General features: G+C 41.3%; 1 protein-coding gene across 1 annotated transcript in view; it reads right to left on the minus strand.

Moving 5' to 3' along the window:
* The window catches only part of ULK4 (unc-51 like kinase 4), a 489,483-nt gene that overhangs the window by 370,532 nt on the left and 99,508 nt on the right, over window positions 1-19,443 (minus strand). The window contains exons 20-21 of the mRNA XM_068982354.1: window positions 16,544-16,726; window positions 3,963-4,090 (exon numbers count right to left, since the gene is read on the minus strand). Coding sequence (XP_068838455.1) covers window positions 3,963-4,090; window positions 16,544-16,726 — 311 coding nt within the window. The remainder of the gene's footprint in view (window positions 1-3,962; window positions 4,091-16,543; window positions 16,727-19,443) is intronic.

Below are 19,443 nucleotides of genomic sequence, written 5' to 3' on the forward strand. Positions count from 1 at the left end.
TTTGCTTTTGGTTCTTCTGCTGAATTTCAGAAAACTGCTTCTCCATGGACTTTTCATTCCTTGTTTGTTAACATTCTGTCGTTTCCATTAGTTCTGCCTCTGTGAGGGCTGCCTGCCCTTGTTCTTCCTCCTTGAAGTACTTCCAGCATCTCTGTCAGCCGACTGTGACCAAGCTCTGCTTGCTCAAGACTTCCTCCCCCGGCTCGGCACCTGATCAGGCCAGGTTGTGGCAAAGATACAGGTGGGTAGGGGACGTGTTCTCTCCCAGTGCTGGAAAATGAAATCACCCCCCTGCAGCCTCAGTCAGGGGCAGACTGGCCCCCAAGGCAGCTCCACTGTGGATCCCCTGGGGACAGGACACCAATAGCACCTGCATTCTGCACCCAACAGAAGACCTGAGGTCTGCTATTCCCCCAGGCCTAGAGGACAGAGTGTTCGTGTCTCTGCCCACAGCACAGGAAGAATGGGGCTCACACTTACCTCTCCCGCAAGGCTAAGCCTCACCCTCCAGGCACCCTGCCCCTTCTCTCTCCAGAGAGGGCAGAGTAGGGGTCGGGGTTAGGGTGTGCATTCAGGCCACCATCTGTCCACCACGGCCAAAGTTCCTAAATATTCACTCAGGGGCACAGAAATCACAGTCACTTCTAGGAGGACCAAGCCTGTCCCACTCAGGCTCTCACAGTTCTTTCCAGTTAGAGAGTCTCTGAATTGGGGTGAGGAGCGGAATTTGAGATAGGGTGATTAGAGTGGCTCTCAGAAGCAGTGACCACTAGATTGAACAGAAACCTGAATGAGCTGAGGAAATCAGCCAAGCACCCAGCTGCAGGGAGAGCACGATGGGCACAGGGAACACCAGAGGGGAGTGTAACGAGCAAGTGTGCGCAGGAAGCAGCAAGAACTGTGCAGCTGGCTGGCTGGAGGGGGCGCGAGGAGGAGCTGCGGAACACAAGGGCTGAGAGGCGGGCGGGCGTGAGATGAACTCAGACAGAGCAGCCCACAGAGTCGGGGGTGTTATTTCAGCTCAACAGGATGTTATGAGGAGAATGTGAACAGGCAAGAAACAAAAGCTGATTCACACTGTGTAAGAGACCCTGAGGCCAGACTACGAGTCTAAGAAATGATGGAAGAACACCTGTTGAGAAACTGTATTACCTGTCCTGGAGGAAAATGATGGTAGATACAAGGAGACAGGAGAGGCAGCAAAGACAGTGATGAGGTCTTTTCTGATAGGTAAGAGCAACTACTGCTTCCAGCCGTGATGGGCTCACAGGATCAGGGCACAACCTCTCGTCTATAACCACTAACAAACAGACAAAACATATGAGACATCAGACCTCAACTGGACATAAGACAACAAAGGGTTGATCCCCGAGAGATCAGAATCAATGGAAATTTCTTAGCATCCTGCACAAGACCCACACCAAGAAGTGGTTCACCTGCGATGTGACAACAGGCTAAAGACCGATATAAGGAAGAATCTAACAGAAAACTACAAATGCCTTCGAAGTGATGAATATGCTCAATGAAAGTCATGTGCCCATGAACTGATACTGACATGTGGTAGAACCCATCTGTGCGAAAAGACATTTTCAAAGATAAGAAACATAAAACTGCATTAGGGGTCAGCACCAACAGGAACGTTGGCAATCAGATTTGATAATAAGGGCTCTCACTTTGACCCCTAATTAAGCAAAATGTTAACTCTTCTCCCCAAAAGAATTCTAGCTTTCCCATTATTAGACCTATGTTACAAAAAGTATGTACTCAATTATTAGCAGTATATATTTTTTCTTTAACTTCAGTGAAACAGTTGATTTACAATATTGTGTTAATTTGTGCTGTACAGCAAAGTGATTCACACATTATTTTTCATATTCTTTCCATTGCAGTTTATCCCAGGTTACTGAATACAGCTCTCTGTGCCATAGAGTAGGACTTTGTTTATCCATTCTATATATCATAGTTTGCATCTGCCAATCCATCCCAGGGATAGATTGCGAGTAGTGTATTTTTAATTATGTCAACAAAAAATTTGTGACAATTTGTCTTCCCTCTTGTAATAGAAGTACATGCATAATATTCACAATTTTGCTTCTTGACTGGTAAATCCTAAAACATGTACTCTCTGTTTGCAGGATAAAATGTTCCAATCCCTAATCAAGATCCATCTCAGCAATTCTAGAATCTTCCCAGTATTCTACCTTAAGTAAAAAGCCAGGTCAAGAAATAAGACAGTAAACCGTGTGCTCAAGGTTCCTCTGGGATGTAACAAATGGCCAGACAGGTTCAAAGACATTAATCGAGAAGCATCACAGGCTGGAGGGAACCTGAGGTACATCAGACGCTTCTCTTTTTGGAGAGAAGAGGTGAGACTCGGTAACCACGAGAGACCCGCCCAGTGGAGGGCCAGTCCACATACCCCAGATGCCCCTCTTCCTCTGGGCTTTCAGCGACTCGGTCCAGAACCTCAGAGTAATGAGAACTATGACCAAACCACCCGTCAACAATGCCTTCAGTTCAGTTCAGTCGCTCAGTCGTGTCCGACTCTTTGCGACCCCATGAATCGCAGCACACCAGGCCTCCCTGTCCATCACCAACTCCCGGAGTTCACTCAGACTCACGTCCATCGAGTCCATGATGCCATCCAGCCATCTCATCCTCTGTCGTCCCCTTTCTCCTCCTGCCTCCAATCCCTCCCAGCATCAAAGTCTTTTCCAATGAGTCAACTCTTCGCGTGAGGTGGCCAAAGTACTGGAGTTTCAGCTTTAGCATCATTCCTTCCAAAGAAATCCCAGGGTTGATCTCCCTCAGAATGGACTGGTTGGATCTCCTTGCAGTCCAAGGGACTCTTAAGAGTCTTCTCCAACATCACAGTTCAAAAGCATCAATTCTTCGGTGCTCACCCTTCTTCACAGTCCAACTCTCGCATCCATACATGACTACAGGAAAAACCATAGCCTTGACTAGACGGACCTTAGTCGGCAAAGTAATGTCTCTGCTTTTGAATATATTATACAGAGTGAAGTAAGCCAGAAAGAAAAACACCAATACAGTATACTAACACACATATATGGAATTAAGAAAGATGGTAATGATGACCCTGTATGCGAGACAGCAAAAGAGACACAGATGTGTAGAGCGGACTTTTGGACTCTGAGGGAGAGGGTGGGATGATTTGGGAGAATGACATTGAAACATGTATACTATCATGTAAGAAACAAATCGCCAGTCTATGTTCGATGCAGGATACAGGATGCTTGGGGCTGGTGCACGGGGATGATCCAGAGAGATGATATTGGGGGGAGGTGGGAGGGGGGTTCATGTTTGGGAACTCATGTACACTCGTGGTGGATTCATATCAATGTATGGCAAAACCAATACAGTATTGTAAAGTAAAATAAAGTAAAAATAAAAATTTTTTAAAAATCAGAAAAAAAAAAAAGAATATGCTATCTAGGTTGGTCATAACTTTTCTTCCAATGAGTAAGCGTCTTTTAATTTCATGGCTGCACTCACCATCTGCAGTGATTTTGGAGCCCAAAAAAATTAAGTCTGACACTGTTTCCACTGTTTCTCCATCTATTTCCCATGGAGTGATGGGACCGGATGCCATGATCTTCATTTTCTGAATGTTGAGCTTTAAGCCAACTTTTTCACTCTCCTCTTTTACTTTCACCAAGAGGCTTTTTAGTTCCTCTTCACTTACAAAGATGCAAACCAGAACCACCTTTAACACCCTACCTTTAACACCTTAACACACTGTACTCAGACCTAGGAAATTCATAATAGTTAACCACCAGCCGACGTCAGTGTTTCTAAGCAGGGGTGATAAGTGAAAAACTAAACCCTTGGAAAAATCTAGGAAAATAATTTTCAATAATCAGGTCCATAGGGGCCAAGAAACCCTACTAATAAAACAGGCACCAAACTGTAGTCATTGGCAAAATCAGAAAAAATCTTACCTTGCTTGGCAGCTGAGCAGCAGCATCTCATGGTTATGAATCAAAATATATAAAAGAACCAGAAAGGCTTTGGCTCTGATGGAAGTGGACGGGCTGTCCAGTAAACGGATAATTGTAGAGACAAAGTCCTGTGTGAGACATGAAAATATTTTTTGAGAAAGCATGAAACAAATAAACAGAACAGGCAACTCTGAAGGTCAATAGATTATAATAACCAAATAGAAAATAAAACAACATCACCTGTCAGTTTTGAAATTCTATTTTAGTGCTATACTCTATTCCAAGTTATTAAAATGTATGATCTCATTTAAACCTGAAAAGTAGCTGGAAAGGGTAACAATATTATCTCTGTTTTAAAAAAGGAAATCTCAAAAAGTTAAGCACTTTGCCCCAAATCGCAAAACTGGATTCAAATCCAGGTCAGACAGACAACAAAGCCTGATTCTTAACCACCCATCACATGACTGGAAGTAAGGCAATAACTAGAACTCAAAGTCACGACTGCATGTCTGCATGAACTTCTGAGCAAACCTGCACACACAAAGATCACACCTCTAGTCTACACAACTGAGGTCCTACAGACATAAAGTAAAAACAACAGCCAATATGGGACACAGGGAAAAACCTCAATTTCTATATATATGTGGGCATATATACACATGCTCAGTCACATCTGCAATCCCATGGACTGTAGTTCATCAGGCTCCTCTGTCCATGGGATTTCCCGGCAAGAATACTGGAGTGGGTTGCCATTTCCTACTCTACTATTTCTATAACATTCTTTACTTAAAGGTTTAACACAACACAGAGGAATAAGTGTTGACAAGTGTTAGTGTCATATTCTCTTATAGCAAAAAGACTGCATCACTCTGGGAGCCTATGGATATGCAAAGAAATGGAATACACATACACACAGGGTTAATGGATATAAATAGGCAGAAATATGGAATTGGATTGTTACAAAGATGGTAACAGAGAGCAGGACTTTAAGTTCCTGAGAGTCCTGGGCAGAGGCAAGCACCTAGGAGTGACATTGTGTGTCCAAGCAGATGTAAGCAGCTCAATTTTTTTTTTTTTTTTTTTGCCAAAGTGCTTTTACATTGGGTGCTATACTGGAAGACAGGAAGTGCTTACACAGCCATGTACAGGCTTCTATTTTTAAATGGAGATATATCTATATCTATACATCAGTCTTTTTGCCTTTTCATACTGTTCATGGGGTTCTGAAGGCAAGAATGCTGAAGTAGTTTGCCATCCCCTTCTCCAGTGGACCACATTTCATCAGAACTCTCCACTAAGACCCATCCATCTTGAGTGGCCCTACATAGCATGCCTACAGGGCATGGCAGTCCCTTGAACTGCAAGGAGATCAAACCAGTCAATCCTAAAGGAAATAAACTCTGAATAGTCTTTAGGAGGACTGATGCTGATGCTCCAATACTTTGGCCACCTGATGCAGAGCTGACTCATTGGAAAAGACCCCCATTCTGGGAAAGATTGAAGGCAGGAGGAAAAGGGGGTGACAGAGGACGAGGTGATTGGATGGCATCACTGACTCAACGGACACGAGTTTGAGCTTGCTGAAACTCAATACACTGAAGAACAGGGAAACCTGGCCTGCTGCCATGGGGCTGCAAACAGTCAGACACAACTGAGCGACTGAACAACAACAAGTCATCAGTCTCACCTAGATCCTGGACCGAATAATCAAACTAATTCATCAACTGGGCTGAAAAACAGAATCAACACCAAGGTGGCCTTGAGTAATGGACCGGTTTTCACCTTTCCAGTTGACAATAGAAAGCCCATTTCCCCACAGTCAACTCTCAGTTCTAATTTATACAGTGAAGTCCATAGATCAAAACAACAAACTGTTGCCCACACTGACACCACTCTCACACATACCCGTGCATAACTGCAGGACCATGAAAATATCCACTAGCCATGTACTGAAAAACGGATTCCGATTACTGGAGCCTAGAGAGACATGATGCCTGACTGCCAATTCAGAATCTGGAAGTTCTGCTTCACAGCAAAGAACATTACAGGGACAACTGAAAAATCTGCAAAGGGCTAAATTAGCTACGTTAAATAAATGTCAGCTTTGTGGGACTTCCCTGGTGGTTCAGTGGATAGGACTGCACACTCCCAATGCAGGGGGTCTGGGTTCGATCCCTGGTCAAGGAACTAGCTCCCACATGCCCCAGCTAAGAAGGCCACAAGCGAAGATCCCATGTGCCACAAGTAAGACCCGGCACCGGCAGGCAGGTGAACAGTTAGACAGACAGACTGACAAATTAATACATAGTTAAGAAAAAAATGAAAGTTTAAGTGTTTAATCTTTCCTCTAGCTGGCAGGAAAGTGAGCTGTCATTTCTCCAAAGCCTTAAAAAATTGTTATTTTCTTCTGACCCAGTTGTTGTATCTCAAGAATTTTAGTGTAACAAAGTGATAATCAAAAGAGCTTTAAGTACAAGAATGCTTATGTAGAGTTCACAAGATAGACAAAAATAGGAAACAAACTTAACATCCCAAAATAGGGAATTTGTTAAATCATAAGATTCTGGGAAAGATGGAAGGCAAAAGGAGAAGAGGGCAGCAGAAGATGAGATGGTTGGATAGCATCACCAACTCAACGGACATGAATTTGAACAAACTCCAGGAGACAGTGAAGGACAGTGAAACTTGGCCTGCTGCAGTCCATGGGGTCACAAAGAGTTGGGCGACTGAATAGCAACATTATATCAAGTAATGATCATGTGAGGAGGGCAGGTGGAGTAGGAAAGAGACATCACAGAAGAGACATTGCATGATTTCCAAAGCCAGGTTTGCAAAGGCCATGCAGCTCCTGTCTGGTTCTATTGAGACACTCTCTTTCTCGGAACCCAGCTGCTATGCTGTGAGGAAGCCCTACTAGCCCTCAAGGGCCCTATGCGGAAAGTGACTGAGGATCCCAAGGCACAGCCCAGTTGGGTTCCCAGGGAATGGCAAGCACCAGCTTGCCAGTCGTCTGAGTGAGCCTTCTGGAAAGTTTATTCTCAGTCTTTCCCAGCTTTGCCTAAATTACCGATTGGTGAGATAAATAAATTACTGGTCTTGTTTAAGCCACTACATTTTGAGTAGTTACACAGCAAGAGGTAAGTGAAATATAGCTTAAGTATACAGTGAAAGAGGAAATTTTTCCAGGTGCAATGAAAGTTTTGTACAGCAACAGTTATAATTTTAAAACACAGAAATGTCACTAAGAAGTCATGATGAGGTCTACTCTATGTCTTATTGATGGACTGTTATGCAGCCATTACTAACAATCTTGGAAAACTAAAATAATGCTTATGATTTTGAGTGAAACAAACTAGAAAAACTATGGCAAGTAACAAAGATAAAAAATTGCATACCAGATGTGTTTGTAACACCATAATTCCCAGTCCCTTACAAGATGCAATATATTACAGGCTCTAATTTTGGATATATACCTAAAAGCACATTATGCCCCAAATAAATTCTCATCTTGTCATTTCAGAAAAACTAAATGAACAGTACTGACTGACTCCCTAAAACTAACTGCCCAGGGCACCATAGTTAATCTTAAGCAACGTGCACCAGACTTCTAGAACAGTATTAATCTTACAATAAGATTACAGGCTGCAGGCAAAGACTAGTGCCAAGGATGAATAATCAAAACCACCTTCAGAGAGTCAAAATAACCCCGGGTCACTGCAGGTTGCAATCCACTATGTATTCATCTTTGATTTAAATTCATCTCACCATTTGGCTCAACACAACTAAATTTTACACATGGAGGAAAAAAAGCAGAAGCTGTTGAGGTCTATAGCCCAAATCACAGATTGGAGAGCTTCTGTCCAACAGTCAAATGGTTCTTGGCAGTGATTTCAGAACAGACATATCTACATAACATAAAGATGATGTTATGAAATGTTCACCATGTGAGGAATTGGTTGAAAGATATGAAGTTTACATCACAAAGTGGTATCTTGATCAAAATTAAGCAAAAGGATAAAAATTCCTCCAGTACATATCATAAAGACAAAATTATGAAATGAATATAAAAAAAATAACACTGACGTAGAGAACATCAAAGTTATTTATTTCCTGCAAATCTCCAAAGGTAAAATCGATTTGTTTCAATCAACTGTCATAGGTAAAAATCATTTAGCACAGCCTGGCCATCAAATGACAGTAGCCTCAAAAAAAAAAAAAAAAAAAGAGAGAGAGAGAGAGAAATCATGTGTGTGAATAACTACACTGACATAGTTTTCCCATTTAATGTTGATGGAAGTGAAAAATGTACTAGAATTGTTTTTGGATTACACTTTCCTTGAAGTTTGACCAAGTATCTAAGTAAAATGTCTCTTATACAACACATTTATTAACATAGACAGATGAAAAATGTGAATACAAACTCATGTTATTAATATGCATTAACTAATTACCATATTTTAAATGCACAACCTTTGAGTCAGGATGCTTAGTGTCTTTGTGAGAACAAACAAACAAACAAACAAACAAAAAAACAAAACCTGAGCTGACTGGCTTCCAGATTTTTCAAAGTTTTATAAGCATCGAAATTTCATAGTGATCTTCCATAGTACCTCCAAACATCATAAGCACCTTCTGGTTTATTATTAATCACTGTTGGACTACTTGGTCAAAATATGAAACCTGAAACAGCTTCAGTCAAACTAGATTGCTGAAATAAAAATGGACAGCAGCTCCTGTTAAAATTAACAAATCAGGCACAAATTACAAAGGTATCCGTAGGCAGTAACACCCAGAAGGAAATCATCTTACCAATGAGCATGAACAAATGCACCTTGAAACATGGTATGACTCTTAAAAAGTAATGTTTAAATTGTTAAGTGACCCCAAAGCATATGAAGTGCCAAAGTATGCATCACTGATTGTGCAGCTAAGAAGCACATTCAAGGTCACACACCTCACGGGAAAAAAACACATCACTGAGGCAGATGTTTGAATCCACATAACGCGTAAACAAGTTGATGTGAGTGTACTAAGCTCAATTAATTGAAATAGAGGAGAGCAGGGTTCCCAGAGTTTTATATACTTTCAGTTTTCTAACATCAAGAATGAGGCACTGGATTTTAACATCTGCTTTTATTTTTTTAAGTCACATGGGTGACTTTGTTTTTTACAAAGCAGTACACCAGTTTACTACAATTTTCATATGCTTTCCCCCTTCTCCCTGTATGCATTTATAGACATGCATATATGTATGTATGTACACATATATGTGTATATAGATAGATAAGCACATGAAAGCAGAGGGGGAAGGAGGGAAGAAGGAAGGAAGGAAGGAGGGAAAGAAAGTAGCCTGCCATTCTAAACCTGCAATGACATCTAGTATCAAACAATCATCCTGATTCACATTGCTTGGTCTTCTTAGCTGATTCAAACATTGCTCAGTTGTCTGAAGCTCATTCTCCGACAGATTCTTCAGGAAGAGCTCATGGGAACTGACCCCTTCCGGGCTCATACCTCTACCTGTGGTCCCTGTAACAGAACACCCAAGACACTGAATATAAAATCCGTGGTGACAGACTCTCAGAGGAGCAGCTAAGACAGCTTAATTTTACTGAAGAGTTTCTCCTAAAGCAATAATTACAGAAGTCCACACAAAAGAGTTGAGTCATAAGAATGCTCTCTCTTGCCAAAATAAAAGCGGGGGGAGGATTCTAAAATGTGCAGTAGTTAACTGCGGGAAAGCACTGGGGCACCTTCACATCATGGACCACCAGAACTCGCTAGAAACAATGCTGAAGGGTTACCCTGAGCTACACACACATTCCTAACATCACTAAAGAGACAAGTATGAACAAACAATCGATCTAATTTCAACAGATCGATCTAATTTCTGTAAAAAGATTCTAATAGCACGTGCATGTGGCAGCAGGGAAAAGGAAATATGTTAATGTATTAATATACATACAAACACACAATAAATATCAATTTGAAAAGTATCTACAAAATTTTGATGAGATTATTCTGGGAATATTAAGCATTTTACTCTTCTGTACTCTATATTCCATATATTCTGGATTTTCAATACTAAATCCTAACATTCATAAGAGTTATAAACATGACTAAGGTCCGTCTAGTCAAGGCTATGGTTTTTCCTGTGGTCATGTATGGATGTGAGAGTTGGACTGTGAAGAAGGCTGAGCGCCGAAGAATTGATGTTTTTGAACTGTGGTGTTGGAGAAGACTCTTGAGAGTCCCTTGGACTGCGAGGAGATCCAACCAGTCCATTCTGAAGGAGATCAGCCCTGGGATTTCTTTGGAAGGAATGATGCTAAAGCTGAAACTCCAGTACTTTGGCCACCTCATGCAGAGCTGACTCATTGGAAAAGACTTTGATGCTGGGAGGGATTGGGGGCAGGAGGAGAAGGGGATGACAGAGGATGAGATGGCTGGATGGCATCATGGACTCGATGGACGTGAATCCGAGTGAACTCCGGGAGTTGGTGATGGACAGGGAGGCCTGGCGTGCTGCGATGCATGGGGGCACAAAGAGTTGGACACGACTGAGCGACCGAATTGAACTGAATGAAAGAAAAGTTATGACCAACCTAGATAGCATATTCAAAAGCAGAGACATTATTTTGCCGACTAAGATCCGTCTACTCAAGGATCTGGTTTTTCCTGTGGTCGTGCATGGATGCGAGAGTTGGACTGTGAAGAAGGCTGAGCACCGAAGAACTGATGCTTTGGAACTGTAGTGTTGGAGAAGACTCTTGAGAGTCCCTTGGACTGCAAGGAGATCCAACCAGTCCATTCTGAAGGAGATCAACCCTGGGATTTCTTTGGAAGGAATGATGCTGAAGCTGAAACTCCAGTACTTTGGCCACCTCATGCGAAGAGTTGACTCACTGGAAAAGACTCTGATGCTGGGAGGGATTGTGGGCAGGAGGAGAAGGGGAAGACAGAGGATGAGATGGCTGGATGGCATCATGGACTCGATGGATGTGAATCTGAGTGAACTCCGGGAGTTGGTGATGGACAGGGAGGCCTGGCGTGCTGCGATTCATGGGGTTGCAAAGAGTCGGACACGACTGAGCGACTGAACTGAACTGAATACAAATAAATCTAAGTGACATTAGCTACTTTTAGTTTCTAGATACTATAATTAAGGAGAATTGCAATGCCCTCATCCAGTATCTCTCTCCCTGGTAAAACATCAGGAAACATGTTTACAGCACCCTCAACCTCCTCCAGCCCCAGATCTTTAAGATCAAACATTTGTACGCCATAAGAGCTTGGAAGAGACTGAAACATAAAACCAGAAAATATACCAGGTATTTAAAAAATCAGTTTATATGGCACAAGACTGGTAAACAACCTCACACATAACTTACAAGGTTTTCTCTTATGCCTGGGCATGCCTTCTGGAAGGTACTCATCCAGAGTCACTCAAGCAGTTCAAATGAACTGTGAAAAGGTTATCAATTCCCTACATCTAGTGATGATTCAAGAATTACATACAAAATACTGTCTACCAAGGATTCTGAAAGTATCCTATGAAGAGTTTCATTTGTCCTTTTTCTCTTTTTTTGGAAACAGGGCAGAAAAACAGGTCTCATTTTTTGGTTTGCCCAATTTTTCTAATTACTAGAATATGTGGAATGCATGATTTGTAACAGAGAGAGCCCCCTTGTACCACGGCTGTGAACACTCACTTTCACGTCACAGAGTCTAGAACTAACACTCATTTCAATAAAGGAATCTTCTGCATTTAGCACATTATGGGCAAGCAGATCCTTTTGAAGATGACGACAAAATAAATCAAGCTCTGTGATGCACATGGCTGCTGAATAACAATCGTCTGAGGACAATGATATCCAGGTAGCTAATGCAGGTGATACTGCAAAGTTAAATTCTTTGAACACACCAATGTCCATTCAAGAACATAAACATTATTCAGAAGGTAATAATAATATGACCTAATGAATCTACTGTAACATGAAAACATGGCTACAATTACATATTTCAAATGGCGAATCAGAGAGATTAATTACAAACCACACATGTGCGTGTTCGGTCATGTCCAACTCTTTGTGACCCCATGGACTGTAGCCTGCCAGGCTCCTCCTCCTTTCCAGGCAAGAATACTGGAGTGGGTAGCCATTTCCTCCTTCAGGGGATCTTCCCGACCCAGGGATCAAACCTGCATCTCCTGCATTGGCAGGCGGATTCTTTACCACCTGGGAATCCCGACAAACTGCAAGTAACTATAAATCATAAACTATGCTGCTAATCAAGCAATCCTAAATGCTAGGTTTTATTGTATGATAAATATAGCATGTGTCTTAATGACTGCTGGTTAAATTACAAGTAAACAGTACTCTCATCGTCTACCTTTCCAGAGAATAATTTAGCATTATTTATGCACAGGCTTCGAAGTATGCATAACACCTGTGGTAACTGATTAGCAGTGGACACAAAGATGCATGGAAATAGGATGCTCACGGCATCAGCCTGAGTACAAACCACAAAGTCAGAGGCACACAGCTCAACAGTGGGAGAAGGGTTCAATTACCATACGCCACAAAATGAAAACTTATTTTTAAAATGTTCTTAGGGTGTATTTAAAGACAGATGCCTAACTATCATAAATCAACACACTTCAATCATAATTTTATAAATGTGTGCATAAAATACACAGACATATGAACCGAAGACTAAAAGAGATAAACCTACATGGCAACAGTAATTAGCTCTGGGCAGTGAGATTATAGTCTATTTTGTTTTCTTCTTTTGGTTCTTCTAAATTTTATGCAGTAAACAGTAATTTCTCTCACTTAAAAGGAATGGCAGGGGCCTCTTTGGGGGCTGAATTTCAACACAAAAATCTACCACAATACATAGGCAACAGTCCCCCAAATAGACAGGTGTGGTTCTTTCTTCCCATATCCAGCTGGAAGTGGTAAGCTTGGTATCTGTTCCTGGGCCTCTTCCTCTTCCACTCATTCTAGCCTTTTAACAAGCAACGCCTGGAAAAAACACAATTACCAATAATAACCCCTAAAACACACACCTACATGCACATATTTGTATTTTTCTTTTTTAAGTAAAAATAAAACTATGGCCACTGTGTCAAACCCCTAAGGGAAGCCAATATCACAGCCCTACACGAGCTGGATCTTCTTCCTACTTCCCTGCCTCTTTCTGCATCCCTTCCCCACTGCTCACTGTGGACAGCACTGCTGCTCTTCCTTCTCTTCCAGGGTCTCCCCAGGAATTCTCACATTTCAGGGAAGCTGAACTAAGTACAGAGTCCTTCCTGCACATGTTCACACAGCACACTCTTTCTTGTCATTGAGGGCTCAGCTGGAACATCAGAGGTTCTCCATGACTTCCCCCTGCCCTCCCCCAGCAAATGGTGTCTGGCTCCACCCCCTGCACACATCCCCCTACAAGACATCTTATCAACATCATCCTATTCAATGTTCTTCAGAGCACCAACACTATCCGAAATTATTCTGTTTCTTGGCTTACTGTCTGGCCTGAGCATCAGCTTTAGCATTTATAACCTCCATCAACTTGACAAAATCACTCAAGGCACTAAGTCTCATTTGAGAATAACCCAGGGTTACAAATCATTAAGTGTCTAGTCTGTGATAAATGTTCAATATAATGGTAGATTGTTTTAATTAATGAAAAATAGAACCTTATCTTTTAAATGACAACTCACCGTATTTAAATGGACACAGATACATTTTAAAGACTACAGGACAAGACAGACAACATGTACAACGGTTAGAGGCCTCGGCACCTGAAGATGAGTATGTCAGTGAGTTTGCTGGGGTTTTACTCCGCCTCATACATCCCATACTGGGTGCTGGATAGTGCAGCAGTCCGGAAACACCAATAGCGCATGTGCAGGTGTGCGTGCACACACAGGGGAAACATCAGCTCTCTCAAACACACACACAGACACACACAGACACACACACAGACACAGACACACAGACACAGACACACAGACACACACACACACCACACACACACACACCACACAAATACAGGGGAAACATCAGCTCTCTCAACCAGACAGACGGACAGACACACACACACACACACACACACACACACACACAAATACAAAGGAAACATCGGCTCTCTCAAGCCAGAAGATCGGGAAAGGGACAGCCTGGAAAGCTCAAAAACATTCAGACAATGGCTACTTTACTTCAGCCAAGCACCATGAAAAAACCATGGCCCTTTCAGCAAAGGGCAAGAGGGGAGCCTAGACTCCCACCCTCATGTGACTCTAACAAGGCATCCAACACTCCTCCCTGCCAGGGAAACAGAAAGGACCACAAGGAGAGCTGGGACTTTCATCCCAACCCAGCAATAAACAAGCCCCCCTGGCCCCAACCATGGTATCAGCAGAGATACTGATAGGATGCCCAGACCTCCACCCATATTCGCACCCATGTTCCTCTCCCCACTCCTGCTGAGATGGCATCATGAGAGGCTCTGCCTTTGCCACCTTCTGCTAGCAATGGGGCACCCACCTGTACCCAACCAGTGTCAGTGGAAGAGCAATGAGGAGCTCTTCCCCCCACTAGCCAGGAAGGCATCAGGGAAGGCGGTGGGAAGCCTGGGTTCCCACCCCTGCCCATCAGGAAGGAGGAGCTCCGCCACGTCACTGGGGTGTCAGCAGAAGCCCACAGGGTAATCTGGGCTTCCACACCAACAGGGGAGGAACGAAGCAACGCCACCCTTCCTCTGCCAGTTCAATGTCAGAGGAGACCCACCAAAGCGGAGATTTCAATAAAACCCAACAGCCAAAATGTAGAGTTGATACAGAGCTTCCGTTTAACAAGATGACAGAGTTCTGGAGCTCTGTTTCACAACAATGCAAATATACTTAACACTACCAACTACACCTAAGAATGGTTAAGAGAGTAAATTTTATGTTTTTTACTGCAATTTTAAAAATTTAACTAACAATACTAATTAAATTCAAAAGATTATTTCTCAATTAACACAGGTTATTATTCAATCATTAAGACACATGGAATATTAGTTAAACATTATAAAATAAATATAAAATCATTTAATTAATGTGTATTATTTCACTACCTTTGTGAAATACCGTATTTTAAACTCAATCAATCCATGCCTGTGTGAAGGAAAATAAACTACAAAACACTCAGCCTCTCTTAACACAATTTACACAGCAAAACTACTCAAATGGTACTCTCTCTAATACAATGATAACAACCTTCAATGACTTGGTAAATTAAATACCAAAAAATTAGATACACAAACTATACTTTCTGTGAGGCTCAAATTTCTTAGCAGAATTGAAATCAGACTAATAAAAGCCAAGAACTGGTTTGCTCTCTACTTTGACTTTTAAGATCAAGTTTACTATGTAAACATGACAATTATTCATCATAGAAATTTTTAGCTTTATAAAAAATCAAATTTAACACATTGCATTTCATGCAGAAGAACCATGGCAAACACTAAATTTAAGTGGCCCCATTCCACACTTCTTAGCCGTGTTACCTGCTGAGAATGTTTCAGAACACTCTAATTTGACAGCTATTATCCCTCAGAAAAAGTTAGATAATTGGTCCAATAAGTGTAAAGAACAATGCATACTACATCACCCTTAGGAAGATGCATAACACACATGAGCAACTGAAAAACTGGGAAAGGTTGTACAAGTGAAAATCTCTCTCTGACTCACTGCTTTCCAAATGTGTGTATGTAGCCATGGTCCACAATTTTCATCTGCTAACACCTCACTGGACACTAATGTTCAAGGGCAGGACTTCTCCAACCATAACCTTCCACCCAATCCTCTAGAGACCTCATTAAAATGTCAGCTCGGATTCGGCAGGTCAGGGTCTGATTCGGCCTGATTCGGCTCTGATTCAGCCTGAGGGTCTGCGGATCCGAAACGCTCACAGGTGATGCCAACGTTTCTGGCTCAGGGATCGCTCCTGAGTAGGCGGCTAGAGAAGATACTGAGGACAGTTACAGCAGAGTTCTTTGTAGCTGTGTGGTTTTGTGATGTGAACTGAACACTTACAGACTCTACAGTGCATAAAATACAGCTATATCAAAGGATTAGAAGGAGACGAAGTTAAAAACAAGAGAAGGGGTGCTCTGGAGGTTCAGTGTGCTGGCGGAGTATCAGGACAAGGAAAGGAACAAAAAATGAGTCAGGGTGAGCGGAGAATATAAAGGGACCCCTCCAAAAGGCAGGCAAAGGACATGGGGAGAGAGACGGGGGCTGAGGACAAAGAGCCATGAGAAATATTAGCATGGGGGAAGGATCCATAAATTTTCTAACTTTTCATTACTAAAATGGGACAAGTCGGCAGAGCCATTTACCGGATTTCTATTTTAATCACTAAAAGCCTTTTATAACATCTTCAGATGAATGGCCTGTGGTACAGAGGTTTGGCAAATTCAAAAGGGCCCCCTTGAGATGAAAAATAAATTCCACAGAGATATATTGCTTATGGGGCCACTAAAATCGCAGGAGAAAACACCCATTTTTTAAGCGGAATCACAGGTCAAACCTTTTCTTGGATTAGCCTCTGAAGATGAATCCCACAGGACAGCATTGCACTGAATAAGGTCAGCATGTACTGCTGGACTTTGCAGATGGCAGAGGCCAGGGAGTTTATTACCGAGGTCAGTCCCACCTTCTCAATCACATTCTGGAAGGCAGTAGGAGAATGGCGAGTGATTCTACACAAGGCCTGCAGCGAGAGAAGAACAGATACGTTAGAAGACTCCAAGGGCATGAACCAACCCCCAGAAAGAGAGCAAATACTTCTGTGAAAAGGAGAAAAAGGTGTTCAACTTGCTCCTTCATCACTGATCTTGGCATAAGTAATCTGAACAATTTAGACACACTTAAAATTAAAACAATAATCCAACTTCCAATAAAAATTTAAGTTGGGAAACATAGGGCAGAGAGGGAAGTGGGAAGGGGGTTTAGGATGGAGAGGACACATGTATACCTATGGCTGATTCATACTGATGCATGGCAAAAACCATCACAATTGAAAGGTACTTATCTTTCAATTAAAATAGAAAATTAATAAATTTTTAAAATTTAAGTTATAAAACATTAGAAGATCTTACAAGTATCATGTACGTTATGCTGCTGCTGCTGCTAAGTCGCTTCAGTCATGTCTGACTCTGCGTAACCCCACAGATGGCAGCCCTTCAGGCTCCCCCATCCCTGGGATTCTCCAGGCAAGAATACTGGAGTGGGCTCCCATTTCCTTCTCCTATGTAAATTATAAGTTAACTAAAATGATAAAGGTTTTTCTGTATAGACTCATAAATTATTTTGAGCAATGAAAACATTAAGATAAGCTTTCCATATGTAGACACTAAATTAAAGGCTGAAGAAATTGTCATAAAAGTAAATATTTAACATTTATTGTTTAGTATGTGAAGAACACGATCTGAGAATATCTAAAGACTATTTCACTTAATTCTCCCAAATAACATTTGAAAGGTATTGTTATTAGCCCCATTTTATAGATCATAAAACTAAGGGACAGAGTATTTAAGTAATTTGCTCAAAGGCATAATTTGCTATCAAGTGGCAAAGATAGAAGTCAAACCAAAGTAATCAAGACCCCTGAGCTAGTTCTCAAGTTCTCATAGACTATTTAAGATGAAATTTACAATTAACAAACTAGAAGAATTTAATAAGTATTGTAATGGAAGTGGGCTCAATTACGCTTGGAAAAGCATGAAAAGTTAAGTCAAAAAAAGCTACTGAAGGAGAATGATAACTGAGTCAGTTTTTGAAGGTGAGTGGGAAATGGACAGGTGGAAAAGTAGATGAGAAAATTCTAGCCAGAGAGAAGAGAACAAGTATTCACATGGAGACATGAAGATGCAGAGCAGGTTCTAGGAAGGGCAAGCTGTCTGATGCAACTCTCAGGGGAAGAAGAGACAGAGGGAGCGGGAAAGAGGGGAAAATGATGATCACATGCTGAAGAGATTATCTTTTCCCATTCTTGCCTCCTTTGCTGAAGATTAATTGACCACAGATGCACAGGTTTAATTTCAGGCTCTGTGTTCCACTTGATCTGTATGTCTTGTTTTTGTGCCAATACCACACTGTTTTGATTAATGTAGCTCTATAATACAGTCTGAAGCCTAGGAGGGTGATACCTCCAGCTTCATTATTTTTTTCTTAACATTGCTTTGGCAATGAGGGCTCTTTTGTAGTTCCACACAAATTTTAGGATTATTTGTTCAACTTCTATGAAAAATGTCATGGGTATTTTGATAGGAATTACATTAGATCTATGGATTGCTTTGAGTAGTATGGCCATTTTAACAATATTAATCTTCTAATCCAAGAGCATGGGATATCTTTTCCATGTCTTCCAATCCTCTTCAGTTTCCTTCACCAGTGTTTTATAGTTTTCAGAGTGGAGGTCTTTTACCTCTATAATTAGATTTATTCCAAGGTATTTTAGTCTTTTTGATGTGATTTAAAACAGGATTTTTTAAAATTTCTGTTTCTGACAGTTCACCATTAGTGTATAGAAAAGCAACAAAGTTCTGCCTATTAATCTTGTATCCTGCATCTTTGCTGAATTCATTTATCAGTTCTAATGTCTTGGGTTTTTTTGTGTATGGAGACTTTAGGTTTTTCTATATGAAGCATCATGTCATCTGCAAATAGTGACACTTTACTTTTTCCTTTCCAGTTTGGATGCCTTTTATTTTCCTTCTCTGACTGCTGTGGCTAGGACTTCCAATACAATGTTAAATAGAAGTGATGAGAGTGAGCATCCTTGTCTGGTTTCTGAATTCAAAGGAAAAGCTTTCAGCTTTTCACCACTGAGTATGATGTTAGTGTGGATATGTCAAAAATAGCCTTTATAATGTTGAGATATGTACCCCCTATAACCACTTTAATGAAAGTTTTTAGCATGAATGGATGCTGAATTTTGTCAAGTGCTTTTTCTGCATCTATTGAGATAATCACATGATTTTTATTATTCCTTTTGTCAATATCATGTACCTGACTGACTGATTTGCAAATGTTGAACCATCCTTGGATCCCTAGAATAAATCTAACTTGATTATGGTGTATGATCCTTTTTATATATTGTTGGATTTGTTTTGCAAATATTGTGTTGAAAATTTCTGCATCAATGGTTCATCAAAGGTGTTGACCTGGCATTTTTATTTCTGTAGTGTCTTTGACTGGTTTTGGAATCAGGCTTAAGTGGACTTGTAGAATGAGGTATCACCTCACACCTATCAGAATGTCAAAAAGTCTACAAATAACAAATGCTGGAGAAAATGTGGCGAAAAAGGAACCCTTGTACACCGGTGGTATAAATGTAAATTGGGGCATTCACTATGGAAAACAGTATGGAAGTTCCTCAAAATTCTAAAAACAGAACTACTATTTGGCCCTGCAATTCCACTCCTG

The sequence above is a fragment of the Capricornis sumatraensis genome, chromosome 10 (genome assembly GCF_032405125.1).
Source record: "Capricornis sumatraensis isolate serow.1 chromosome 10, serow.2, whole genome shotgun sequence".
In the NCBI taxonomy this organism is placed as follows: Eukaryota; Metazoa; Chordata; class Mammalia; order Artiodactyla; family Bovidae; genus Capricornis; species Capricornis sumatraensis.